The sequence below is a fragment of the Trachurus japonicus genome, chromosome 18 (genome assembly GCF_045865225.1).
Source record: "Trachurus japonicus isolate A0001 chromosome 18, Traja_1.0".
Taxonomy (NCBI): Eukaryota; Metazoa; Chordata; class Actinopteri; order Carangiformes; family Carangidae; genus Trachurus; species Trachurus japonicus.
In genome coordinates this window covers 15,254,418-15,282,075 of record NC_140924.1, presented here as the reverse complement: position 1 = coordinate 15,282,075, position 27,658 = coordinate 15,254,418, and the positions used below count along the sequence as shown (strand labels likewise).

Genomic DNA, 27,658 nt, shown 5'->3' with positions numbered 1-27,658 from the left:
CGGTAGGAGCAGCAGGAACAGGAGCAGCAAGCAGCAGCAGCAGCAGCATCTCGTAGCAGGCGTGGAAAGAAAGTGCGTTGTTGTTAGTTGACACGGATCATCATCATCATCATCACCATCCTCATCCTCTTCCTCCGGCCTGCTGAGCAGCGAAGCCGGGAGCTGGAGTTTGCAGCAGCAGCAGAGGAGTCACCATGGCGGTAAACCTGGACAAGGAAGCGTACTACCGCCGGATCAAGAGATTATACAGCAACTGGAAGGTACATTTTATTTTATATTTTAAATAGTGTTTTGTTTTTTTTGTTTGTTTTGTTTTTATTTTTTACGTAAACGTGCAGAAAGTAGCTGTAGTGTGGACGTGTTAGATGCAGAGCTGCTGCCGCGTTTTTTTCAGCCCCGGAGCTTGGGACTCTGTTGTCGGCGTGAGCGCTCCGCTCTGCCCGCATCACACCGCACACCGACACCCGAGGAGGAGGAGGCGGAGGACGGTGTAGCGGAGGGGGGAAACAGGCCTTAGATTAGACTCAAACCACCGCTGTTTCTTCCGAAGCTCCCCTGTTTTTTTAAATCCTCCTCCAAAACTAGAAGATGTACCACCAAGAGCCGCATTATTACAACCACATACAGGCAAACAGACAGAAAGAGGACCAGGCTGCAGCCGCCTCATGTTCACACACCGATCAGCCCATTCACCGACCGAGCTGAGCTAAGCTAAGCTAACGCTGCTAGCTCCCAAGTGCTAACGAGCTAACGAAGCAGTTATACGTGTGTTGGACCTGCTCTGGCTCGTTTCTTTTTATAAATATAGAAATAAATAATCCACGTTTTATAAAGAGTCGTAAAGAAATAAAAACACCATTCACATCGTCATGTTAGATTTCTTTTTGTGTGATTATCGAAGCTGAGCTGTGTCAGTTAACACTCATAACGGTCGGCTACGTGCTAGTGCTAATTTGCCAGCTGTGGCTAATTAGCATCAGAACCAGTTATACGTGTGTTGGACCTGCTCTGGCCAATTATTATTATTTTTTTGATTATATTATAAATAAATAAACCCAAGTTTAAAACCAACATAATTCACATCGTCTTCATGTTTGACATTTAAGTTGTTTCACCTCTAACTGTGTCAGTTTTAGACTTCCAACGGTCGCTACGTGCTAATGCTAATGCTAGCCGTGGCTAATTAGCATCAGAGACCAAGTGGCATGTGCAGCAGCTTCTGGAAATTTACTTGATATAAAGTGTGAAATGTTAACATTTACTCCACTTAATCTCATAGTTTATTTATTTTTTAACACCTTTAACTCGTTTTTGGAAGCTTTAACGTGGTGTTTGTGGTTGAAAGTGCAGCTCAATCACACAGGTAATTGTCTCAGATGTGCATAGTAACGTTAAACGTGCTCTTATCAATGGTGTTGAAAGACTTTAAATGAACTTTGTGAGACTTTCAGACTCCATTTGTTGATAATTCATCAGGTGCTGATGAAGTATCAACTTTTCAGTGATGCTATTTATTTCCACTCTCACTCAGATTCACCATCACTCTCTCATTAACATCTCAATGGAAACCAGCTCTTTGTTTGCCAGGATTCACCCCCCAAATAAAACACTGTTGATGTTTTCATTCATCTTTATTGTACAACATTAAATCACATGTGCTTATCTTTTTTTTTTTTTTTTTAATTTTTTTAATTTTGTTTTTAATTATTATTTTTTATTTCCAATTCCAGAAAGCAGAGGATGAGTTCGGTAAAGTCGACGCCATCGTTGTGTCCGTCGGGGTGGATGAGGAGATTGTGTACGCCAAGTCCACGGCCATACAGGTGAGGGCATTTATCTGTTCTGCGGGTAATTGCAATAGCTAAAGCGGACATGTATATTCAGCGATTATATGGACGGATTAATCGCTTCACATCAGCTGTTTCTCAGGTTAAATAAACTTAAAATGTGTGTTTTTCCTCAGACCTGGCTTTTTGGCTACGAGTTGACGGACACCATCATGGTTTTCTGCGACACCAAAATCATCTTCCTCGCCAGCAAGAAGAAGGTGGATTTCCTCAAACAGGTGGCTATCACGAAAGGCAACGAGAACGCCAACGGCGCCCCACCCATCACCCTGCTCACCAGAGAAAAGGTAAAGAACGACGGAGCTGTACCCATGCATGATCTCCAGATATTGTGGTTGTGGTTTTCTTCACTGAAATGTAAATCTGTTGTGGCAAAACAAGATTTGAAGCTTCCTCTTTTTTGGCAAACCTTTGTATGTGTAAGTTTGTTTCTTTGCTTGAAGTTACTTTTAAATGTTGCTATGAGTCAGACCCCAAAACAGAAATCAGCGTCTGTGAATCCTTGTAGTATTTATTTCTCCCACGGATCTACACAAGTCACTTTTGAAATATCTATATAGGATTCAGTTTCCTAATTAAAGTGCTGGAAAGTTCTGTTAAAACAAACTGTGCCGTGGTGTTTTTCAGAATGAAAGCAACAAAGCCAACTTCGACAAGATGATCGAGGCGATCCGAGGCAGCAAAGAGGGGAAGACGGTGGGAGTGTTCAGCAAAGACAAGTTCCCCGGCGAGTACATGAAGAGCTGGAACGACACGATCACAGCGGAGGGTCTGGAGAAGGTGAGACGAGATCTGAGATGTCGCCTCAAACTGTCTGTATTGTGTGTGTGCTTTTGTTTTTAACGCCTCTCTCTCTCTTTAATCGTCCGCAGGTGGACATCAGCGCCGTGGTCGCGTACACGATGGCGGTGAAGGAGGACGGGGAGCTCGGCCTGATGAAGAAGGCGGCGGCCATCACCAGCGAGGTTTACTCCAAGTTCTTCAAAGAGCGCGTCATGGAGATCGTCGACGCCGACGAGGTGAGACAAAGGAAGGACGCGGATTTTTAAAATCTTTTCACCACAAAAAGCATTTAATTAACCTAAAGTCTGAGCTGAGATCTAGTAGTTTTTCAATCAGGGTGGGAAACCTGCCCATATTTGCCTTTTTTACGTGCAGACAATTGGCTCTTATTGTCATGAAGCTGAAACTTAAATCAAGAAGTTACACCAGTTGTTTCATCTGACTTGAAAATTGAGTTTTTTTGTTTATTTTGATCATTAATAAACACACAAATGAGTAACAATTTAAAAGTAGTGCACACAGGCTGTTTAAATGATGTGTAGCCGTGGTTAAACCATCAGGAAATAACGGCTCCAGGTGAGAGAAATGTTATTTTCTCCTGTACTGACGCTGTGAAAGCAGCTATAACATGCAAACTGTGTGGTGAAAAGCTTTTATTTTTGTGTCACGATTATAAATAACGACACTTGGAAGCGACAGCTGTGATGTGATTGGAAACCTCCGTGTCTTTTTAAATTGTCCATTTTTTTATTTATTTGAATTTTTACCTCTTATTTTACTGTGCAAAACATTAAGAACAAGATTATTATTTACAGTCTTTACCTGGCAAACGCCATTAAACACTTGTAGGCAAAGAGGGAGAAAACAAACTCTTGGAAAGCTGTTCATCCACTTGGTTTTAATTTGGGATGGGTTAGGGTTAGGGAACGATTTTAGAATATTTGAATAGTCGTTTAATTAGAAAAAAATCAAATAGTTTACGAGACGTAAAATCGTAAAGTCAGGATCGTAAAGTCAGGAAAAATGTAAATGTTGCTTTTTACTGTCGCAGAAGGAGAAACGACTACAGACATCAGAAAGTTCCGTGTATAACTCTTAAAATAAAAAAAACAAACTTATCATTAATATTCAAAGAATGGTTTAATAGTTCCCGGTGCTTTTGCTTGAAATGCCCATCCCATAATGTTTTAATGTTGTGTGTATTTAACGTTTCTGATTTTCCTCCCCCAAAACAGAAAGTGCGCCACAGTAAACTGGCCGAGTCGGTAGAGAAGGCCATCGAGGAGAAGAAGTACCTGGGCGGCGCCGACCCGTCCACGGTGGAGATGTGTTACCCCCCCATCATCCAGAGCGGAGGAAACTACAGCCTCAAGTTCAGCGTCGTCAGGTACTCGCCACTCGCCCCGTTTCCACAGACACGCTGCTAGGCATGTCACGATCACTTGTTTTCACAATTAATCGCGGTATTATACGCCACAATTAATTAATCGTAAAGATTCTTAAATACCGTCACTTTCCAAAAAAGATTATGTTGGAAACACAGAGGCAGATGTGCACAAAAGTTAAGGTAAATGTAAGAAATACTGGTCAATTTACCAAACGTAACATACAATTGGTAGGATTTGTGACAAAATACAAACAATTAAAATAAACTTAAACATTTAGTAGGCTATAGATGACAATTAATGATTTGAATATTTAAAACACTTCTCTTGGAGGATTAATAATTGGTTATATATGAATAGTAGATACTTAAAATATTTAGTGTAAAAATTTGTAATGCAATTATATTTTGACTGTATTTGATTTTACACATTCATATGTTGTGAAATTAATTAATGCATAATAATCGTAATACCGTGATTAATTTCTCTGACAATAATCGTACAAAGAAAATCTATAATCGTGACATCTGTCCAACGTCATGTTTGTTGAATAACCGAGACGTTTCATTGATCCTCAGCGATAAGAACCACATGCACTTCGGCGCCATCACGTGCGCCATGGGGATCCGCTACAAGTCGTACTGCTCCAACCTGGTGCGGACGCTCATGGTCGACCCGCCGCAGGAGATGCAGGACAACTACAACTTCCTGCTGCTGGTGGAGGAGGAGCTGCTCAAGGAGCTCAAACACGGTGGGTTCAGGAGCGCGGCGGGAAGCGGAAAGCGCGGGATCAGTTATTTATTAGTTATTAGGATTATTAGTCGGAAAGACGACACAAGCAATGCTAATAAAATATAGTTTTGCTTAAATTATCAAGTATCAGATTTTTTTTTGATTTTTTTTTTTGGATTGATGGTTAAATGACAGCTTTTATGTCTTTATTTGAGCTTTTATGTGTTTGTTGTTGATAAATAATCAAGTTACTTTCACATAAAGAAGTTTATTAGGGTTATTAGTCTTGATCCGCACATTTTAAAACCTGACACAAGCAAATCAAATTTAGTTTTGCTCAAATTATTGATCAAGTAGAAGATTTATTTTTCTGAACAATGATTCAGTGAAACTTCAAGTCTTTATTTGAGCTCTTCTGTGTTTTTCTTGATAAAATATGAAGTTATTAGGATTATTAGTCAGGTCCGCACATTTTAAAAGCTCACAGAAGCAAATACAATTCTGTTTTGCTTGAAAATTGATCAAGTATCTGGTCGATGTGTAGATGACAGATTTTATGTCTTTATTTGAGCTTTTCTGTGTTTTTATTGATAAATAATCCAAGTTGGTTTCACATAAAGAAGCAAATTTGTTCATTATTTAACGCGCAAACTCCCTGTTCAGGTTCATTTTGAACAATACATTTTTTTTTTTAATTTGCCATAATTAATGAACATGTCCCATCTCGTCCACAGGTGTAAAAATCAGCGACGCCTACAACGCTGTCGTGGAGTACGTGAAGAAGGAGAAGTCCGACCTCGTATCAAAGCTGACCAAAAACCTCGGGTGAGTTGTTAACGCCAACGTTTCCTAGTTTTCTGCTCCGAGTGTTCGCAAGTTTTTTTTGTTTTTTTTAACACTCACAAGACTTTTCTCTGCGTTTTTCTTCTAAAGCTTCGCAATGGGAATCGAGTTCAGAGAAGGATCGTTGGTTCTGAACGCGAAAAACCAGTACAAACTGAAAAAAGGTGAGAACTCGACGGCTTATTGATTGATTATCTGCAGATATTGGTTAGTTTGGTTCTGTCTGTTGAATTACAGTGTGTCAAAGAGGCGTTAAAGTCACGTTGTGTGTGTGCGTCCTGCAGGCATGGTGTTGAGTATCAGTCTGGGTTTCTCCGACCTGTTGAATAAAGACGGCAAGAAGGAGGAGCAGAAGAAGTACGCCCTGTTCATCGGCGACACAATACAGATCAACGAGGTTAGATCTTCTTCTTTCTCTTCTCCTCGTCACCGCGAGGCGTTCAGGGTCGGGTCACGTCACTCAGTTCTGCAGCGTCTAACAACCTGAAATGTTTTTGTTTGTGTTTGTTTGTTGTAACAGGAGGAGGCCGCCACGATACTCACACCTGTGAAGAAGAAGATTAAAAACGTGGGAATCTTCCTGAAGGTCGGTCAATCCACTAACGATGAAACACGTTGAAGCTGAAATATATTTAGATTAAACCTGATGATACATTTTTACATGTTTTCTTTTATGCAACCATTTATATTTTCAATTTTATTTCAAGGTAAACTCGGTTTAACGTAGGCGACACAATAGTTTATTACAGTCTTCATTGGGAACCTTCATGTCTGGACTGTTTTTCCTCTATTTTTCCAGAGCGTTGTGTAATATTTATACTTTTTTTATGTTCTCAGTTGTGTTTCCTGTAGAAAATCTCATAGGAAATTGGAGCTTTTGAATTTTTAAACCAGATAAAATCCCAACTTTAAATAGAAATTCTTGTGCAGCAGATTATTTAATTTTAACTTTGATATGTGCACTTTGCCCCTTTTGATTAAACTTAATTTTTAAAAACTAAACTGGCTTAATCTTAAACCTGGATTATTTTATGTGAATCCTGGTTTTACTAAACTCTGAATATATTAATCTCAGATTAAATGAACCTTTTGTTGGTGAAATCCAGTTTTAGTGTTTTTGTTTATTGTGACTTTGTTATGAGGAACTAATTTAAACAAAACGACAACATCATGAACACTTGACTCACTCTCTTCTTCTCTGCGTTTGTCAGAACGACGATGAGGACGACGAGGAGGAGGACGGCGACGACGCGGAGGAGCTGCTGGGGAAAGGAGCTCGCAGCGCGGCGCTGCTGGCCGACAGAACCAGAGTGAGTGTGTAGTCGACGCTCGTGCATGTTGATCAGTGTGTTGATTTGACTCCTGGACGGACTCAATAACTAAGAGTGTGAATGTCTTTGTACTCTATCAGCTACTTGGGAAGGTAAGTATCGATTGTTTCTTCTAAAGAAAAGAAAAAAATCTCATCGGCTGAACTGGTTCAGTAGTAAATCCACTTTGCTGATGGGAAAATGTTCTGTCATTTTCATTTCAGTGTTTTATTTTGTTTTGTGCATTTTGATCTTTTTTTTATTTAATTTATCATCCAAAGCCGTGACACATGCCTGTAATTCTGCATGTGTGTTGTGTTTTTATGTTTCGTTCTTCATCATCTCGTTTCACACGCATCTTCTTTCTTGGACTCTGGTGTCTGTTTCACCGTCACTCAACTCGTGTCTGTTGTCAAACCCCAGAACGAGATGACGGCGGAGGAGAAGCGGCGAGCTCACCAGAAGGAGTTGGCCAACCATTTGAACGAAGAGGCCCGGCGCCGACTGACGGAGCAGAAGGGAGAGCAGCAGATTCAGAAGTGAGTGGAGGAGGAGGAGGAGGAGGAGGCCTGACGGGGGCGCTACAGGACGGAGAGAGGGAGGGAGGGAGGACTGAACCTTTACACAGTCAGATCCGTCCAAACTGAGAGGGTTCGGTTAATAGAAGTGGAGGAAGATGAGACAACAGGTCGACGATAACAACATCTGTTAATCTAGACTTGTTTTATCCAACTTTACTCATATTTTTGAAAAGTCCCGTTCCCTTTTGATGCTTTATTTTCTTCCTTTTCATCTATATAACACCAACCAACTCTCTGCCTGAACCTTAACGCCCACTGGAAACTTTCACACACATTGTTTCAGGAACATACACATTCATTTCAGATGCATTGATACGACGCATCGGCTTCAGTTTCATTTCAACCACGTTCTGACCCGACAGTCGACATTTGACGGAGAAATCGCTCTCACACTCATTTATTCTTCCCATTTTTATTTTGTTTTACCTCTTCTTTTTTTTTGGTCGATAACGATATCTGTTAATCTAGACTTGTTTTATCCAACTTTATTCGCATTTCTGAAAAGTCCCGTCCTCTTTGATGCTTTCTTTTCATCTATATAACACCAACCAACTCTCTGCCTGAACCTCAACGACCACTGGAAACTGTCACACACATTGTTTTTACATCAGGAACATACACATTCATTTCAGATGCATTGATACGACGCATCGGCTTCAGTTTAATTTCAACCACGTTCTGACCCGACAGCCAACTTTTGACGGATAAATCGCTCTCACACTCATTTATTCTTCCCATTTTTGTTTAGTTTAACCACTTTTTTTTGGTCGATTTGAAGTCATTTATCTGTGAAATGATGTCGCTGTTGCTGAAGCCAAATGTCTAAACGAATCAATTAGTAATTGGGCGAAGGAAATTTCTCAAAAAGCTCTTTAAATTCTATTCTAATGAGTTTTCTGCCTTTTGTTTTAAAAGTCCATGTTTACAGCTCCTATTTTTAATGCCTGTTAAAATGTAAAATTAAATAAATGCATAATTACGTCATGGGCAGCACAAAAATAACTAATTATTCAGTCTTTATCTAACTGATAAAGTGATTGCCAAACAGCAGCAGCATCAACACTAAACAGTTTATCTGATGTGCATCGTCCCTCCTGCTAAACAAACTCCCCGTCAGGCTCCGTTTAATTGTCTGCGTCCCTGAGGCGAGGAGCTGCGGAGGCGCCACTCAGCTGTAATTAAGTTCACGGTCGTTAATTGAGTCCACTATCTCTCTTTTCTTTTTTTCTTTTTCCTCTCAGGGCCAGAAAATCCAACGTGTCCTACAAGAACGTGTCTCAGATGCCTCGAGAAAAAGACATCAGGGAGATGAAGATCTTCATCGACAAGAAGTACGAGACCGTCGTCATGCCCGTCTTTGGTATCGCCACGCCGTTCCACATCGCCACCATCAAGGTACGTGGACGACGACACAGTATTTGTTTCTTTATCCTGATGTCTGTTTGTTTATTTTCTCTTTTCACATCGACTGACGTTTGTTTTCTCTGCCGTTTGCTGCAGAACATCAGTATGTCCGTAGAAGGAGACTACACCTACCTGAGGATCAACTTCTACGTCCCCGGCAGCTCGCTGGGCCGACAGGAAGGAAACATCTTCCCCAACCCCGACGCCACATTCGTCAAAGAAATGTGAGTTATTTTCATTTGCGTCCTTTTTTTGTTTTTATTATGTTACAAATCCCCGTTAGCTGATGCCAAAGCAAGAAAATGCATCTATTGTGTGTTTCACTCTCGCCTGTTTCGTTTAGACTTCTGTTCTAAGTAGCAGCCTACTGTATCCACTCACTGTTAAGCCTTTATACTCGTAAAATTATGTTTTTTTCTCCTAATATGATGACTTTCTTCTTGTAATATGATGACTTTATTCTCGTAAAACTATTACTTTCTTCTCAAAGTCTGTGGAAAAAATGCTTTTCTCAATGTGGCTCTAGTACTCTATCGTACAATACAGCACACCACACATAAACATTTGTCCTATGACACAATAGAATCTCGTCCCTCACACCAGAAATCTCGCAATTTAAATTATTTTATGAGAGTTTGAACACTGCTGATGGGAATTTTCAAGTCTTTGGATATCTTTTTATATCCTTTTTTCTGTTTTATAAAGTTGAACAACCTTCTCCTTCAGGACTTTTGACAGTTCTTTTGCTTTCCCCACGGCTCAGAATCCAGTAAAATACATACATACATTACAAAATATTTTTAATATGGAAATGTTGGCCTTCTGAATAGTATGTCCATTTACATGCGCACCATAATGTGGTTGGGGCTTTTTTTGACTACTTAAATGGACTTTTCCATGATATTCTAGTTTATTGAGATGCACCTGTGTATTATTATTACAATTTTAACACCTTTTTATTTTTCTCTCTCTGCTCAGCACGTACCGAGCGTCCAACATGAAGGCTCCCGGCGACACGTCGGTGCCGTCCACCAACCTGCAGAACGCTTTCCGCATCATCAAGGAGGTGCAGAAGCGCTACAAGACGCGAGAGGCGGAGGAGAAGGAGAAGGAGGGCATCGTCAAGCAGGACTCGCTCGTCATCAACCTCAACCGCAGCAACCCCAAACTCAAAGACCTCTACATCCGACCCAACATCGCACAGAAGAGGATGCAGGGCTCGCTGGAGGCGCACACCAACGGTGAGCCACCACACAGGAAGTACAAGTAGAAGAAGGTGGAGGAGGTTTTAAACGTGCACTTATAAACGTCGGTCGTCTCCTCTCGTGCAGGTTTCCGCTTCACGTCGGTCCGCGGAGACAAAGTGGACATCCTCTACAACAACATCAAACACGCCATCTTCCAGCCGTGCGACGGGGAGATGATCATCGTACTGCACTTCCACCTCAAGGTGAGGTCACGGCGGACTCGATCCTCCTCTCTTTGATGTTTAGTTTTGGTTTTTAGCTGCACTGGTACAGTTTCATGATATATTTAACATAAAGAATACGTAATATTTAATTAAACTGATATTGAACGGCCCCGTCACTAAACGTATGTATCGTGTCATAGGTCGACTGTTGTGGGAATAAGGGTTCAATTTAATTTATACAAACTGTCACAACATTACTATTTAGGGTACTGATGGCAATTTGCGTGGACACGTATTATAAACAAACAGCTGCTTATCTTATCTTAGCTTATAGATTGGAAATGTGTTTTCACTCTTTTTGTACAGATTAAACAAATCAGATGAAACGTGGAAAATTGTGAGTTTAAATTTTCTTGTAGGTGGGTTTTGTTGCCTTTGAGCGAATCTCACTGTTTAAGACAAAGAAATAAAAACTAGTTCTAAAAACGCAACATTTACCTCCTGAAAATACAACAGGATATCTGATATAGTGTTTAATGATAAACGTTATTCAGACTAACACAAAATGTCTTGTAAGGCTTTTATTTTGAAGATGTAACAAACAAGAAATGATAGTTTTAAATGGAAAAAACAGTAATAAAATGACAAAACAAAAAGGGAAATCATAAAGATCATTATCAAAACCCCCCCAAAAAATAAACAATGAACTCTTCATAACTTTATTGACAGAAGAAAAAACTTAAAATGTTTTTTTTAATTGATAATAATGTTCTCGTACCTGAAGTTGAATTTACACAATTTTGTGAGTTACTTACAAAGAAAAAAAAAAAAACCAAAGGAATTAAAACTGAATAATTATTTATTTTTTTAACAGTTGTAAAAACGTGATTAGAAGTTAACGTTTCATTTCATTGTTCCCTTCTCCTCCTCCCCTCCCAGAACGCCATCATGTTCGGTAAGCGGCGCCACACGGACGTCCAGTTCTACACGGAGGTCGGCGAGATCACCACGGACTTGGGCAAACACCAACACATGCACGACCGCGACGACCTGTACGCGGAGCAGATGGAGCGCGAGATGCGGCACAAGCTCAAGTCGGCCTTCAAGAACTTCATCGAGAAGGTGGAGACGCTGACGAAAGAGGAGCTGGAGTTCGAGGTTCCCTTCAGAGACCTCGGGTGAGACGACCACGAGACGACGACTAATAGACCGAATCGCCTTGTTTACATTCTACTTCCGGGTAGAAAACCAGCACGTAATTTGAATGAGATCAATAGTAACGAACAAGAGTTTAGCTATATATATCATATTTTTCACGCCCTATCACCGTTTAGACAAATCAGAAATTATTGAAGAAACATTACTATTTCTGTGTGTGTGTTTTGTGTTGCTATGTGTTGTATTTATTCAGTTTGGGGGAATCACGGTGTCTAGAAAGCATCAGTGGCTGCAGCTGACGGACAGCTAACAGTAGCTAGCTAAGCTAACGGCGGTAGCTAAGCTAACACCAGGACGTCAGCTGTTAAAACCCTCCCGTTGTCAGACACGGCATGAAACTACTCCAGTTAGCTCAATCCTGTTGTAACTCAGATATCCGCTGGAGAAAATATTTTTTCATGGACCGTTTATTGAGTCACTGAGTTATTAAAGTTAAACAGGTAGCTAACCGTTAGCCCGGCTAATCTATGATAACCACGACTAATTACAAAAATGTGCACACATAAATAGTAATGTTTGTCCAATCATTGGTTTTATAGACTTAACAAACATCAGATTAGTCTAAACGGCGATATAGTGACATGAAAAATTATATATATATAGCGAAACTCTCGTCCGTCACTATTGTTCGCATGCTGGTTTTCTACCCGGAAGTAGTTGTAAACAACAAGGCGATTCGTCCAATAGGACGGTAGAAGGGGGAGAAGTGGCGGCCTGAAGCTAACGGTCGCTGTGCGTCTCTGTCCTCAGGTTCCAGGGCGCCCCCTACAGGAGCACCTGTCTGCTGCAGCCGACGTCCAGCTCCCTCGTCAACGTCACCGAATGGGTGAGTCGTCGGAGGCAGCGATCCGATTGGACGATCGAGTTAGTTAGAGGTAGAGCACTGGAATAAGAGAGTAACGACACGCATTGGTCCAATGGAAGCGCCTCCTGATGGCGGAATATGGGTATTGCAAAAGCGCCCAAGAACTGACATCTCTGCATTGTTGGTGAATGAGCAAGTGTGGAATTTTCAATAATTTAAGGACATTTATAGATCACCCACGTTAATAGCATCATTGAGGATCCTTTACAGATAAACATTAACACATAGGCGAGTAAAAAAAAACAAAAAAAAACAGTTGTCTACATTAATGTTTCAATCTACATTTTGTAATAAACAAATTATAAGTATAATTTAAAATGACCAAGACACCTAAAAACAAAAACACGGCAGTTTTCATCAATTTACAAGCAAGTGGGCAACACACATACATTGGAGTGAATGAGTTTTCTGGGCGCTTTTGCAATTCCCATATCCTGCCACTCGGGGCGCCAAACCCTTATTACCACGGGAGTCAATGGTGGTGTCGTTACTCTCTTTTCCAGTGCTCTAGTTAGAGGCCAGTTTGTATCGGCTGTAGCTTGTTAACTGCTGCTCCTTCTCCTCCTCCTCTTCTTCCTTCTCCCTCTTCTCCTCCTCCTTCTCTTTTTTCTTCATCTCCTCTTCTTCCTGTCTTCTTCCTTCTACGCTTCTTATTCTCCGTCTCTTCTCCTTCTCTCTTTTCATCTTCTGTTCTTCTCCCTTTCCTCCTCTTCTCTTCCTTTTCTTCTCCTCCTTCTTCCCCTTCTCCTCCTCCTCCTCCTCTTTTTTCTTCTCCTCTTCTTGTCTTCCTTCTTCTACCCTTCTTATTCCCCTCCTTCTCTTCCTTTTCTCCTTCCCCTCTCTTCATCTTCTCCTCCACCTTCTCTTCCCCCCTCCTTCTTCCTCTTCTGCACCTCCTCTTTCATCTTCCTCTTTTTTCTTATCCTCTACCTGTCTTCCTCCTTCTACTCTTCTTATTCTCCTTCTCTTCTTTCTCTCCATCTTCTCTCCTCACTTTCTTCCTTTTCTTCTCTTCCTTTTCTTTTTCTCCTCCTCCTCTTCCTCCTCTTCTTCCTTCTACCCTTCTTTTTCTTCTCCTTCTCTTCTCCTTTTTCCTCTTCTGTACCTCCTCTTTCATCTTCTCCTCCTCCCTTTCTTTCTTCTCCTCTACTCTTCTTATTCTCGTTCTCCTCTCTTTTCATCTTCTCCATTTCTCCCTTTCCTCCTCCTCTTCCTTTTCTTCTCCTCTTCTTCCCTTCTTTTCCCTTCTCTTCTTCTTTCTCCTCCTCCCTCTCTTCTTCTCCTCTTCTCCTCCCCTCCTTCCTCCTTCTTCTGTCATGTATTTGTTCAATTTCTAAATCGAACGTTGATCTTCAGTCAAAAGTGTTTTTTATTTTTCCCTCGGTAACAGTTGTTTGTTTGAATCTTAATTAACGAGTCTTCTCCTCCTCCTGTTTCTTCTCCTCCCTCCCTCCCTCCTCCCCCACGCCGGCGTCTGATTGGTCCGTCCCTCCAGCCGCCCTTCGTGGTGACGCTGGACGAGGTCGAGCTCGTCCACTTCGAGCGCGTCCAGTTCCACCTGAAGAACTTCGACGTGGTCGTCGTGTACAAGGACTACAACAAGAAGGTCACCATGATCAACGCCGTGCCCGTCAACTCGCTCGACCCCATCAAGGAGTGGCTCAAGTACGGTCGCCACGGCAACACAGCTGTGCAACTCCTCAATCTGATTGATTAATTCAGTCACCATAAGCATCCTGGACCCAGCACTTCTTTAACTTCTTAACTTCTTTAACTTTTTAACCTTCTACACGCATCTCGTATAGACCGAATCGCCTTGTTGTTTACATTCTACTTCCGGGTAGAAAACCAGCACGTAATTTGAATGAGATCAATAGTAACGAACGAGAGTTTAGCTATATATATCATATTTTTCACGCCCTATCATCGTTTAGACAAATCAGAAATTATTGAAGAAACATTACTACTTCTGTGTGTGTTTTGTGTTGCTGTGTGTTGGATTTATTCAGTTTGGGAGAATCACGGTGTCTAGAAAGCACCAGTGGCTGCAGCTGACAGGGACAGCTAACGGTAGCTAAGCTAACACCAGGACGTCAGCTGTTAAAACCCTCCCGTTGTCGGACACGACATGAAACTACTCCAGTTAGCTCAGTCATGTTGTAACTCAGATATCCGCTGGAGAAAATATTTTTTCATGAACCGTTTATTGAGTCACTGAGTTAAAGCCTCTGGAAACCCAAATCCACCAAAGCCTCCTAACCATGTATTTTAGGGTCTTATGTACATATTATTAAACATGTAAAAATAATTAGAAAAAAGTTTCCATCCAAATTGAAAATATTTGTCTTTTAAGGTTTTGTACAGTAGGTTTGAATTGGGCGGAGTTATCTCTGGGATTTATCACGCAATAAATCCTAACCATTCATAAATCGCCACGTCAGTTCTCTCACCCAGCCCCCCAGTGGCGGCGAACAAAACCGTTCTGCTAACGGTCGCTCCTCCACTCCTCTCAAGTCCTCACAACCAGAGCCATGTCAACCGGGGATGTGTGTGTGTGGCGATTAGCTTTTAGCATTCATTAGCTTTCCAGCGCGACCTGCCCTGTCTGTCTGTCAGTGCCCACAACTCCTCACATCTCCTCTACATGCAGCCGATACAGCCGTTTCTTTTATGTGTGTGTGTGTGTGTGGGGGGGTGTAAATCCGCGATCAGCATTTAGCCTTTATTAGCTTTCCAGCGCGACCTACCTTGTCTGTCTGTCTGTCTGTCTGTGTGTGTGCCCACAACTCCTCTCTACATACAGCCGATACAGCCGGTTTTTTGGGGGGGTGAGGGGAGGGAGGGAGGGAGGGTGTGTGTAAATTGGCGATTAGCTTTTAGCATTTATTAGCTTTCCAGTGCGACCTGCCTTGTGTCTCAGTGTGTGTGTCAGTCAGCCCCTCCTGGCGCTCACACAGACATGAGTGACGGTTAAAAGCTTTTTTTTTCTGTGAGACTACGACCAAAGACGGTTATGACGCTCCAAAACGAAGCTGGTAGTCTAGTTAGCTGCTAAATAGCATCAATCAATCGATGCACGTCCTCCGGTGAGGACTTTTTTTTTTTTTTTTAACGGTCGCCATTGACGTGTTGCTATGACAATGGAGCTGTCAATCATAGCGTTATCTGCCACGCCCACACTGTCCTGACCAGTGGCATCAATAGTGCCTCAATAGCAAAATGAGCTGTTTTTAAACAAGGTTTTCTAATAGTTATGAATAGTTATTGTCACTCAGACTTTTGTGGATGCTTAATGAGGCACTTGACTTTGATATAATATAAGCATTTTTACCATATATAGTCAGGTTTCCAAAGGCTTTAATAAAGTTAAACAGGTAGCTAACCGTTAGCCCGGCTAATCTATCAGGGATGCAAACAGCGCGCCGAAAAGCGAAACTCGCTTTTTTCATGACCAATTAGGTGACTTGTGTGAATCGTTCAGATCCGAAGAGTTTTTGTTTTTGGGAGAGGGGGGGGGGGGGTCTCAGTGTCTCAGCTGGGGTCAGTAAAATGTTTTTCTAACAGGCTGACGGTGACAATCACGTGAAACTGAGGCGAACTCATTCATGGTCTCTGATTATACTGGTAACAGCCGACCTCCAAAGTAGACGCGCGACATGCGCGCTCATAAGCGGCGCATATCCGCGTGCAGTCGGTGCGACGGCAACGCCGTTTTTTCCCCCGTGCAGCTCCACGGACGTGCACGGTTCCCTACGTTACTGTGTCAGGCAGGTGTTTCCACGGAGCTCTGCCCCGTTTTAGAGGTGAAGGAAGCCCTACGTGGACACACGTCGCCTCCGCCATGTAGAATGTGTTCAATTAAAGTGAAACTAACACATTATATAGGCCTATATGTCCATTACACACTGAATGAAACATCCCATGTCTTTATTTATTCAGTTTATTTTAATAGTAATAATTATGACTAACATTCAGTGAAGACCTAAAATTCAGTATCTCCAAAATTGAAATATTGCAAAGGATTTTTTTTTTAAAGCATTTTTAATATAGAAATGTTAGCCTTCTGAAAACTATGTCTATAATCAATCAATCAATACTTGGTTGGGGTTGAACTACTGGAACTTGACTTTTCCATGATATTGTAATGTAATCATTTGTTAATGGTGAGCACCCCCCCACGCCAGACAATTCCTCTCTTTTTTGGTCCTGACCCGTTTGCATCCCTGATCTATGATAACCATGACTAATTACAAAAATGTGCACACATAAATAGTAATGTTTGTCCAATCATTGGTTTTATAAACTTTACAAACATCAGATTAGTCTAAACGGCGATATAGTGACATGAAAAATTAGATATATATAGTGAAACTCTCGTCCGTCACTATTGTTCGAATGCTGGTTTTCTACCCGGAAGTAGTTGTAAACAACAGTCGATTCCTCCTATTCATATACTTATTTCTTTTTTATTCTGGGTTTTAGTTCACTGTGTTTTTATGTCTTCATGTATTTTTACATCACTAGTGTTTGTGATCTGTGTTGTCTTGCTGCTGCTCTGTGACATTTTGAATTTCCCCTCGGGGATTAAATAAAGTATTTCTAATCTAATCTAATCTAAAAACACGATGAAAGAACGATAAAAAGTTGTTGTTGTTGTTGTTGTTTGTTTTTAACGTTGTTGTTTTCCCGTCTCTCTCTCCGTCCGCAGCTCGTGTGACATCAAGTACACCGAGGGCGTCCAGTCGCTGAACTGGACCAAGATCATGAAGACGATCGTCGACGACCCCGAGGGGTTCTTCGAGCAGGGAGGCTGGTCGTTCCTCGACCCCGAGAGCGAGGTGAGGTCGCCGTGACGACGACAACTCCTTCTCTTCCTTCTCTTCTTCTCCTCCTTCTCCTCTTCTTCCTGTCTTCCTTCTTCTATCCTTCTTCTCCTCCTCCTCTTCTTCTCCTCTTCTCCTACTTCTCTTCCTCCTCTTCTTCTCCTACTTGTCCTCCTTCTCCTCCTCCTCCTCTTCTCTTCCTCTTCTTCTCCTACTTCTCCTTTTCTCTTCCTCCTCTTCTTCTCCTACTTCTCCTCCTCCTCTTCTCTTCCTCTTCTTCTCCTCCTCCTCCTTCTTCTCTTCCTCTTCTTTCTTCTCCTTCTCTACCCCTTCTACTCCTTCTTCTCCTTTTCCTCTTCTTCTCCTCCTTCTCCTCCTCCTCTTCTTCTCCTACTTCTCTTCCTTCTTCTCCTTTTCCTCCTCCTTCTCTTCTTCCCATCTTCCTTCTTCTACCTTTCTTATTCTCCTTCTCCTCTCTTCATCTTCTCTTCCTCTCCCTTTCCTCCTTCTCTTCTTCTCCACCTTCTCTTCCTCCTCTTCCTCTTCTGCACCTCCTTTCATCTTCTTCTTCCTCCTCTTCTCCTCCTACTTCTCCTTCTCTTCCTCTTCCTCTACCCCTACTTCTCTTCATCCTCTTCTTCTCCTCCTTTTCCTCATCTTTCTCTTCTTCTCCTCTTCTTCCCGTCTTCCTCCTTCTACCCTTCTTATTCTCCGCCTTCTCTTCCTTTTCTCCTTCCCTCTCTACATCTTCTCTTCCTCTCCCTTTCTTCCTTTTCTTCTTCTCTTCCTCCTCTCCCCCTTGTTCCTCTTCTGCACCTCCTTTTATCTTCTTCTTCCTCTTCTTTTTTCTTCTCCTCTTCCTATCTTCCTCCTTCTACCCCTCTTATTCTCCTCCATCAATCGCGTCTCTCATGTCGTCGTGTGTCTCACTGCGTCTGTTTGTTTGTTTGTTTTTTTGTTTTTTAGGGAAGTGGCGGAGAGGAAGACTCGGAGTCTGGGGAGGACGAGACTTTCAACCCGTCTGCGGACGAAGAAGAGGAGGAGGAGGAAGACAGCGACGAAGACTACAGCTCGGAGACGGAGGACTCTAGTAAGATGAACCGATAAGTCAAATAAATTGGCAATTTTTCCCCTCGTTTGATTTGATCCCTGAAAGAAATGATGCTCTTATTATTATTATTATTATTATTATTATTATTATTATTATTATTATTATTATATTATTATTATTATTATTAAACGGTATGAGACTTCATTTATTAACACAAATAGAGTGAGAAATTGGCAAGTTGAATAATCTGTAACTTGTGAGCATTGATTGATGATCGATTCCTGGTTCCAGCTTGTAAAATGTGAAGAACAGACAAGTTTCACTTCGTTTTTAATTATTTTTCATAATTTTTGTAAACAAAATGATTTAATCGGTGTCCCTACACAAGTATAGAAAGTGTGGAATTTGATTTTATACATTTCTAGGTCTGGAAAAGTATAGAAAATGGATGGAAATATATTTATCTTAATACTTCTAATAGTCTTATCTGAAGTTATTTGGGTTAATTATTCTGTATGCGCTATTGAACCGTTTGGTGACATAATGGCATACAAATTCAGAATAATGAAAACAAATGATCAATTGCATAATTTATTTACAAGATACACATCTAATCACTCAAATGTCACAAATTATTAGATTTTTTTTATACAGAGAAGTCTGGAAAAAGTAAGGAATTTTGAAATGTGAAATGTGTAGGAACCCTGTTTTAATAGATTGATCAGACAAATAAATTGCTGACAGGTTTGATAAGTGAACTAATAGTTTGTTTGTTTTTTAAAGCTGTGATCTGTGAATTAATACTGATTCTGTTGTGCGTTGCAGATTACAGCGAGTCGCTGGGCAGCGAGGAGGAGAGCGGCAAAGACTGGGACGAGCTGGAGGAAGAGGCCAGGAAAGGTTTGTATCTGTAGCTGCTGCTTTTATGGAGAATAAACAGACTCCTGTTTTTTTTATTGATAACTGGAAAGGAAAACAAAACTTTATCGTTCCCATCAACATTTCGAGTCGTCTCACCGCCATAATGCGCCACACTGCGAAATGTTCAGTGATGCAACCAACTAAACATTTGGAGAAAATGCAAATAAAGTCAAGAGATTTAAATTTTATGCTTAATTTTCACATGAAAATTTTCTATAATTGATGATGTGAAGTTCGTTAAGTCAAAACCTGAGTCATTACAGTCCAACGAATGTCTTCAGACTTTTATTTTGTAGTAATGAGTTATGAAAGATGCTTCAGGGGAAACGTACTGGAGTAAAAGTAACAGTTGGCATTAGGGATGTCACAATTACTTGTTTTCACAATTAATGGTATTAATGTGGTATTAAATGCCACAATTAATTGATCGTAAAAATTCCTAAATACCGTCACTTTCTGAAAACAGGGTTTCTGCAGGTCATTAAAAAGCATTAAAAGTCATTAAATATATTTTTCTAAAATTAAGGCCTTAAATGGCATTAAAAGGCATTAAATCCGATTCTCAAAGGCATTAAAAAATTGATTGATTCATACAGTGAGATTTTGATATCATTACATCCCTATACAGCACAAAAAGCAGAAAAATAGGGGGATTATACTACAGTAAAATTAAACGTGGGTGAAGAAATGGAGAATTTTCTAAATTCATATTTTTAGGTGGTGGCAGGATACTGTTGACTTTTTTTTTTTAATCGCTATCAGCAAAAATCGGAATCGGCAGGTCAGGCTTTTTAAAAATCGGTGATTGACCAGAAAATTGCAGTCGGTGCTCCCCTATTGGTGTGATAAACATGCAGAACCAAGTAATTGGGTGTGTATATGTGTATATAGGTAAGTGTATGTATGCACACGTATAGTATTTGCAGTCACGGGCATTAAAAATGTTTGAAATGGCATTAAAAAGCATTAAATTAGATTTGCTGGTACCTGCAGAAACCCTGGAAAAAGATTGTGTTGGAACCATATCTGCAGATAATAGATAAAATGCACAGATACTGGTCCATTTATCTAAAGTAACACAGAATTAGTAGGAATTTAAATGTTAGCGTGTCATTTGTATTGTGAAAAAAACAGACAATTAATGACTTGAATATTTCAAACACTTCTCCCAGTGGGTTAATAACTGGTCCCATATTAACTCATTGAGTGCCGCGCTCCTTTCCAAAGTTTTAGTCAAGTGTACCGGCAATTTAGACCATTTTTGACTTTTTATGTAGAGCCATAGTGTATTCTATATTATTGCCACCAACACATACTGTAGCTCATTTGAAAGGTTTAACTTTATGCTTCAAATGGCCACAAACCGTTTGTTTCTATGTGCCTCCGTTCCTGAGAAAAGTCAAGCTAAACATGGCTGGGTTTCACCAAAATCCCTCCTTTTTTTTCTAGAAAAGGAGATAGAGCGTCTTTTATGAAAGGTGCTCTGTTTGTGTCTGTCGCTCTTCTGACACTCGCATTTCTGGATCAAAGGGCTCGTATAAGATAAATATACACAACTATTATTATTATTATTATTAAAGTGTCTATTTTCATAATTTTAAAAAAAAAGCAAAAAACGAAAAATTTCGTTTTTGGCACTCAACGCATGGGAACGAAAAACAAGAAATTACGTGGTTGGCACTCAATGAGTTAAGAGATTAATAATGTAATTATATTTTGACTATATTTGATTTTACACATTCATAGTGTTGTGAAATGTATTGATGCATAATAACCGTGATAATCCTAACACCATGATTATTTCTCTGACAATAATTGCACCAAGAAAATTGTGACATCCCTAGTTGGCATAAATAATGTTGTGAATAGAAGCGATCTTGATTATGTTGTGAGTAATTTTGCACCATGTGTTGTTGTGATTGTGTGTAACTCATGTTGTCGTTGTCGTCGTCCTGCAGCGGACAGAGAGAGTCACTATGAGGACGTCGAGGACACGTCCAACAGCAGGAAGAGGAAGGGCCGGACACCAGCTCCTCCTCCTCCTCCTCCCAGCAAGAAGAAGCGGCGGCACTAAATGTCTCTCACACACACACACACACACACACACACACACACACACACATGCAGACACACACACACATACTGCCAAACCTAGCTGACCCTTAACCCCCCTTCCCCCTTCCCCTCCCTCTCCGTTTCCCTCCCTCCCTCCCTCATCCTTCAAACCCCAACTGGCTCTTGTTTTGTTTTTTGTTTTGTTTTTTCTTTCCCCACTCATACACCTCACACAGACACACACACGCTCAGACACAACGACGTGTATATAGACGTAGAAGCCCCTTTATTTTTTATTTTTTGTGTTGGTCAGTGACGTGTCATGTTGAAACCAGCAGGACAGACACACACACCTCTCTTTCATTCATTCATTCATTCATCCATTCATCAATTCGCTCTCTTTCTCTTTTTTATTTTCTTTTCCTCATTCTTTTATCTCCTCTTCCCGCCTCCATCCATCCATCAGGGTTTCATGTTTGTGTGTGTGTGCGTGCGTGTGTGTGTTTAAATGGGTTTTTATTGCGAGCATTGTTTATTTTCTGTTAAGAAAAAAAAGAAAAAAAAAGTTGAGTTTCTATTAATGGATAATTAAAGACAGGACTTGACATATCCTCTGCCAAGTGTTTTATATAATAACTGAGAAGCTTCTGGTTCCCTCTCTCCCTCTTCACCACTTCCCATCATGTTTTTCTTCGGTCTTTGTTAAATTGTGCTAATAAGATAAAACATTGTCTTTTATTTTGAAAGGGGCGCAGATACACATTTTTCTGATCATTTCTTCTTTTTTAAAAAAAATGGGTTTGTAAACGTCAGCAGACAGCGCACACACACACAGACACACACACACAGTCTCCCTAGCACTTGTCCTCCTCTTTGTCCCTTTTTTGTTCATCTTGAGTAGATATGTTGTACTGTTAATTCTGAAAATCCTGTTTTTGTTTTTGTAATAAAATTAAAAGGAACTGTAGTTTTTGTTTTCAACGGTCTGTGATGTCTCTCAGGGCGACGGCAGCAGCGACGTCTTCGGTTTTCTCTTCGCAGGTTTAACGTATCGGGTGTTTTTTGCTCGGTGCCTCAGTGCATCGCTGAGATTCTTAGTCGGACCTGCAGCAACGTTCACACGGAGATGTTTGGTTTCCAGTTTCTACTTTGGTTTTTATTGAGACTGAAACGACTTTTTCTTTCCTTCTTTTAAGCAAAATTTAAATTTAATTCAAATTTAAACCAAAAGGAAAAAAACTGTTGACTAGATAAATAAATTAACGATTTTCCTGTAGGTTTTACTTCTTATAGGTTTTGATGTTATTATATGATGGAAAAAAAGTGGAACCTCCCACCACTGAGGAATAGGTTGATATGCTAAACGAGATTTACGTGATTGAAAAGTTTTCTCTGAAAACGCAAAAAGAAAAGTTTTATCTGGACTCAATGTACAGGGAACGTAATACCTCTAAAATTTGATTTAATCTGAATCCATCTGTAATTTCTGATAAAATGCTCTCTTCACCTCTTTTTTTCTTTTTCTTTTATTAAAATGTATTTTTCCAGTATTTGGACCTCACGTAACCTCAGCTGGATTCTGGTGTACAAATGTTACAAAAAACAATGATTTTTAAAATATACAATTTTTGAAAAGCTTTGTGGATAAAGGCGCTTTGGAGAAAGTGGATAAAACAACTAAACTGATAATTAACCTACAGCAGATGAAGGATAGCATTGTGTTTTAAATGCTATCCAAGTATGTTGCCTTGTCAAACAAAATTAAAAGGAAGAAAAAAACTATTTGAAGAACAAACAAAACAAAACCATCAGCAAAAAATAATCATGTTCTACCTGTTTGTTAATGAGCTAAAAACTTTAATCTCTGGATCTTTGCTGAAAAAGCTTTTATTCTGAAACTAAACAATCCAGTATTTAAAGTGGGATTTAACCTCGGTAACCTTTCAACCACACCCCCCACTCGTCAAAAACCTGTTCTGGTCTGGAAAATCATGTCGGAGAAAAATGTGTAGGAGAAAGAAACTTGTCTGGTGAGAACATTTTCCTGAAGAATGTCCTGATCGTATAGTAAAAGATGGTTTGGTCGCCACAGAGTTTGTGCCCAGCAACGTGGAGGACGAACCTCTGTGTAGAAGCAGAAACGGGTAAGTGAGCTTCATTCATTTGTAGTTTCTGCTTCAATTTTAAAGGTCGTGAAACTTTTATCTTATTCCTATCTTTGAATTTTCATTTTTATTTCATCTGTCTTGAGCGTTTGTTTGATTTTGAAAAGTTTATTCATATTTCTGAAGTAGCTGATAAAGGTTTTTCTTGAATATTGAATATTTCTCACCCTGTGCTTTTAGAGGATGAGACAGTATTTTGTATTTTTCTTTGTATGAATCAGGTGTAATATTAAATTGTTAAATATGACGATAAGGGGGTTAAGGGTAAGATTCTTCACATTTTAAGATCCTTTTGTTTTATTTATTAAAAGTGGAAGCATTTTATACATTCAGAAATACTTAATTGCAATTAAAGGTCCTGGTTACAACTTGTCAGAAATTATCAGTCAGCTGTACTTAAAATATCAAAAGCTACACGTGTCAAAATAAAAACTAGATTATCATTTACAATTTCATTCAAATTTATTGACTCGGATAAACCCCTTGAGAGGAATCCTCTCGATTTCGAGGGGGGCCCTAAAACTGAATTTTAATATCACTGTGTGGTTGTGGACATTTAAAAAGAAAAGAGAAAAAAAAGTGATCTTCTAGGAAAAAAGGGTAGAAAATATGTAAAAACATTTTGACATTTTAAAAATACCTCATAACTGCTTAAAGGAATAGTTCACCAAAAAATGAAATTCAGTCGTTATTGACTCGCCCTCATGCTGATGAATACTCTGGAGTCGTTTTTTATTCCTCAAAGTGCATCTGGAGACTCGGGTTTGTAGTCCAACGGAAAGTTTATATGAGAGAAATAGGGCACAAAAACATCCAGAAAACTAACCAAAAACCTTGTGATATTCCTCCTTACTGCTCGTCTGCTGCAATCCAAGTCTCCTGATGGGATATAGTCCAGAGTTAACTCGAAACAACGTAATTTAGGACATTTTTACAGCCTAAACAGTCCTGTATTGAATTTGCCTGGGGCGTGCCCTCACGCATGTGAATGTCAGAGCGCAATACAGGATTGTTTAGGCTTTAAAAATGTGCTTAATGACGTTGTTTCGAGTAAACTCTGGACCCCTTCAGGACACAGCGGAAGATTACAAAGTTTTTGGGTAGTTTTATGGACTTTTTGTGTCGGGCGCTATTGACTCTCATATAAAGTTTTCGTTGGACAATGCACCCCCCCCTCCCGGGTCTCCAGATGGACTTTGAGGAATAAAAAACTACTCCCGAGTATTCATCAGCATGAGGGTGAGTCAATAATGATCGAATGATGAGTCATTTTCTGGTGAACTATTCCTTTAATTATGAAACTTGAGTTCATCTTTGAATTGCAGCTCTGCAGTAAATTTTGCTTCTGTGTCGTAGTGAAAGTGTGAAGAAAGCTGCCTGGACACGATGTGGAGAGGCTCTACCCTCCTGTTGCTCACAGGTACTTTTGGCCTCCAACCCTCTGAAGAATGGCAGGAAGATCTTGAGCGACTTCCTGTTCATGATTTTCTGTTCTTTTTCTTTTCCATCCACAGTTCTGTGTCCTATCGCCCACTCCCTCCTCCGGTACCAGTTCATCGACACCGCTCTGTCCTGGTCCGACGCCCAGCGGTTCTGCAGGAGGAGCTTCACCGACTTGGCCACCATCTTCAACATCGAGGACATGAACCGGCTTGTGAACTCGGCTCTGAACTCTGGGGGCTCCACGCAGACGGCCTGGATCGGGCTGTACGACGACTTCAATGACTGGAGGTGGTCCCACACAGCCAGTTACCATGGCGATGTAAATAGCAACTACAGGAACTGGGACTATGGGCAACCCGACAACTTCAACGGGGAAGAGATGTGTGTGAAGATGTGGAGCGGAGGGGTGTGGGAGGACTCCAAGTGCTTCCTGAGGAACCCATTCATCTGTGGTCTGTGTTCAAATAGACTTAAATCCTATTGCAGGGAAACGTACGGTGGCCCTGAAGGCTCAGCACGCTTCAACTTATAAACCATGCCCTGCAAAAACTTTGACTCCCAGAAAACCTGAAGTTGCAGTGCCTTGTGCCCTCAGGGCCACCGTCCGTTGAAACATCTCCAAATACTCAAGCACCATCCTGCTTTGATGCTCAATGTTGGATCTTCATCAATCTTTCTCTCCGTTTTACAGGAACAAACAAAACCAGTGAGCGCTTTGTTTTTGTGGAGCGGGAGCTGAGCTGGTCGGCCGCTCAGAAATACTGCAGGCAGCACCACACTGACCTGGCCAACATCACCAACGAGACGGAGAACTTGGAAATTCAGGTCTTGGCGAATAATCGGGGCGTCTGGATTGGGTTGCACAGGTGTGGTATCCGTGGATGGATGGATGGATGGATGGATGGATGGATGGATGGATGGATGGAGATCTGAAAGCTCCAGAATATTGTACAACATCCGTTTCTTTATGCAGGACTCGTCAATGGTCCGATGGAAGCAACTCCACCTACCGCAACTGGAAAGCCGGACAGCCTGATAACGTTGGAGGGCGGCAGGGCTGCATCGCGACCGACCTGGGTAACGCGGGCCTGTGGTCGGACGAACGGTGCAGCAGGGAGCTCACATTTATCTGCTATAGAGACGAAAACGGTGAGTAGCTTTGTCGCTGTAACAAATTTCAACATAAGAAGGACGGGCTTTCCTTTGAGATGATCCATCAGTCCAAGATCTCCAACGTTCAATGTCCGATTGGTCATCAACAGAAACACACGGAGGATGTAGTTTTGAAGTGATTTCCTTTTTTTTTTCATTTATATCATGTCTGCATCGCAGGTGAAACTCCAGACAAAGAAGTGTCCACCACCCCCACTGCTACAGGTGCAACCACCTCTGTGACCCCAAAGACACCAATGACCAAGGGGCAAGCCTCTGGTATGTCGTAGAGAAATCACATTTTGATTACCACAGCTGTGCGGTTTTAGTACCACAACTTTTTTTGATTGTGTAGGAGAAGATTCAAACGGCTCAACCACTGAGATAGAAGAACCAACCACTGGTTACAGCGTCGGTACATACGTGACTCCGTCTGAGGAAGGGTCAACCCCAGAAATTGACCCAACTGGACCTGTGACCGGTGAGTGAAAATGTTCACATTTTTATTTATCTGTGGTTTTGCTCTCAATATCATGCGTCCTTTTTGTAGATGAAACAACTCTAGAGACAGGTGTGTAAAAGTCATCATTACACCCAAGTAGGATATAAAGATAGAGGCAGGTACAGTAGATGGCATTGGGGTTGGGGAAATTAAGTTGACAGTGAATTTTGTGGAACCAGAGGTGTTGGAAAGGTCGTAATAAACGTTAACTCCCTGTTTGATCCAGAAACTGAGATAGAAGAACCAACCACTGGTTACAGTGTCGGTACATACGTGACTCCGTCTGAGGAAGGGTCAACTCCAGAAATTGACCCAACTGGACCTGTGACCGGTGAGTGAACATGTTCATATTTTTATATATCTGTGGTTTTGCTCTCAATATCATGCGTCCTTTTTGTAGATGAAACAACTCTAGAGACAGGTGTGTAAACGTCATCATTACACCCAAGTAGTATAAAGATAGAGGCAGGTACAGTAGATGGGTTTGGAGTTGGGGAAATTAAGTTGTGATGGTGAATTTTGTGGAACCAGAGGCGTTGGAAAGGTCGTAATAAACGTTAACTCCCTGTTTGATCCAGAAACTGAGATAGAAGAACCAACCACTGGTTACAGCGCCGATACATCCTCGACTCCGTCTGAGGAAGGGTCAACCCCAGAAATTGACCCAACTGGACCTGTGACCGGTGAGTGAAAATGTTAACATTTTTATATATCTGTGGTGTCACTCTCAATATCATGCGTCCTTTTTGTAGATGAAACAACTCTAGAGACAGGTGTGTAAACGTCATCATTACACCCAAGTAGGATATAAAGATAGAGGCAGGTACAGTAGATGGGTTTGGGGTTGGGGAAATTAAGTTGTGACGGTGAATTTTGTGGAACCAGAGGCGTTGGAAAGGTCCTAATAAACGTTAACTCCCTGTTTGATCCAGAAACTGAGACAGAAGAACCAACCACTGGTTACAGCGTCGGTATATCCTCGACTCCGTCTGAGGAAGGGTCAACCCCAGAAATCGACCCAACAGGACCTGTGACCGGTGAGTGAACATGTTAACATTTTTATTTATCTGTGGTTTTGCTCTCAATATCATGCGTCCTTTTTGTAGATGAAACAACTCTAGGGACAGGTGTGTAAACGTCATCATTACACCCAAGCAGTATAAAGAT

At 41.0% G+C, this 27,658-nt stretch overlaps 1 protein-coding gene across 1 annotated transcript; it reads left to right on the top strand.

The window, feature by feature from the left end:
* supt16h (SPT16 homolog, facilitates chromatin remodeling subunit) lies at positions 1-22,196 on the top strand. Its single transcript, XM_085760539.1, has 24 exons — positions 1-260; positions 1,731-1,823; positions 1,964-2,134; positions 2,475-2,627; positions 2,720-2,866; positions 3,866-4,017; positions 4,594-4,766; positions 5,482-5,572; positions 5,681-5,754; positions 5,875-5,987; positions 6,111-6,176; positions 6,802-6,900; positions 7,324-7,439; positions 8,723-8,876; positions 8,982-9,109; positions 9,864-10,126; positions 10,217-10,335; positions 11,236-11,474; positions 12,265-12,340; positions 13,875-14,044; positions 17,088-17,217; positions 18,169-18,292; positions 19,079-19,153; positions 21,133-22,196. Exons 1-24 carry the CDS (start codon positions 195-197, stop codon positions 21,246-21,248), a joined length of 3,108 nt encoding a protein of 1,035 aa, XP_085616665.1. The 5' UTR covers positions 1-194; the 3' UTR covers positions 21,249-22,196.
* The last annotated feature ends 5,462 nt before the right edge of the window (positions 22,197-27,658 follow it).

Bases quoted from the DNA above. Each gene is read 5' to 3' on its own strand.
- supt16h (XM_085760539.1), top strand. From the start codon at position 195: ATGGCGGTAAACCTGGACAAGGAAGCGTACTACCGCCGGATCAAGAGA. The intron at 10,127-10,216 runs GTGAGCCACCAC...CCTCTCGTGCAG, and splicing joins GCTGGAGGCGCACACCAACG to GTTTCCGCTTCACGTCGGTC. The intron at 12,341-13,874 runs GTGAGTCGTCGG...CCGTCCCTCCAG, and splicing joins TCGTCAACGTCACCGAATGG to CCGCCCTTCGTGGTGACGCT.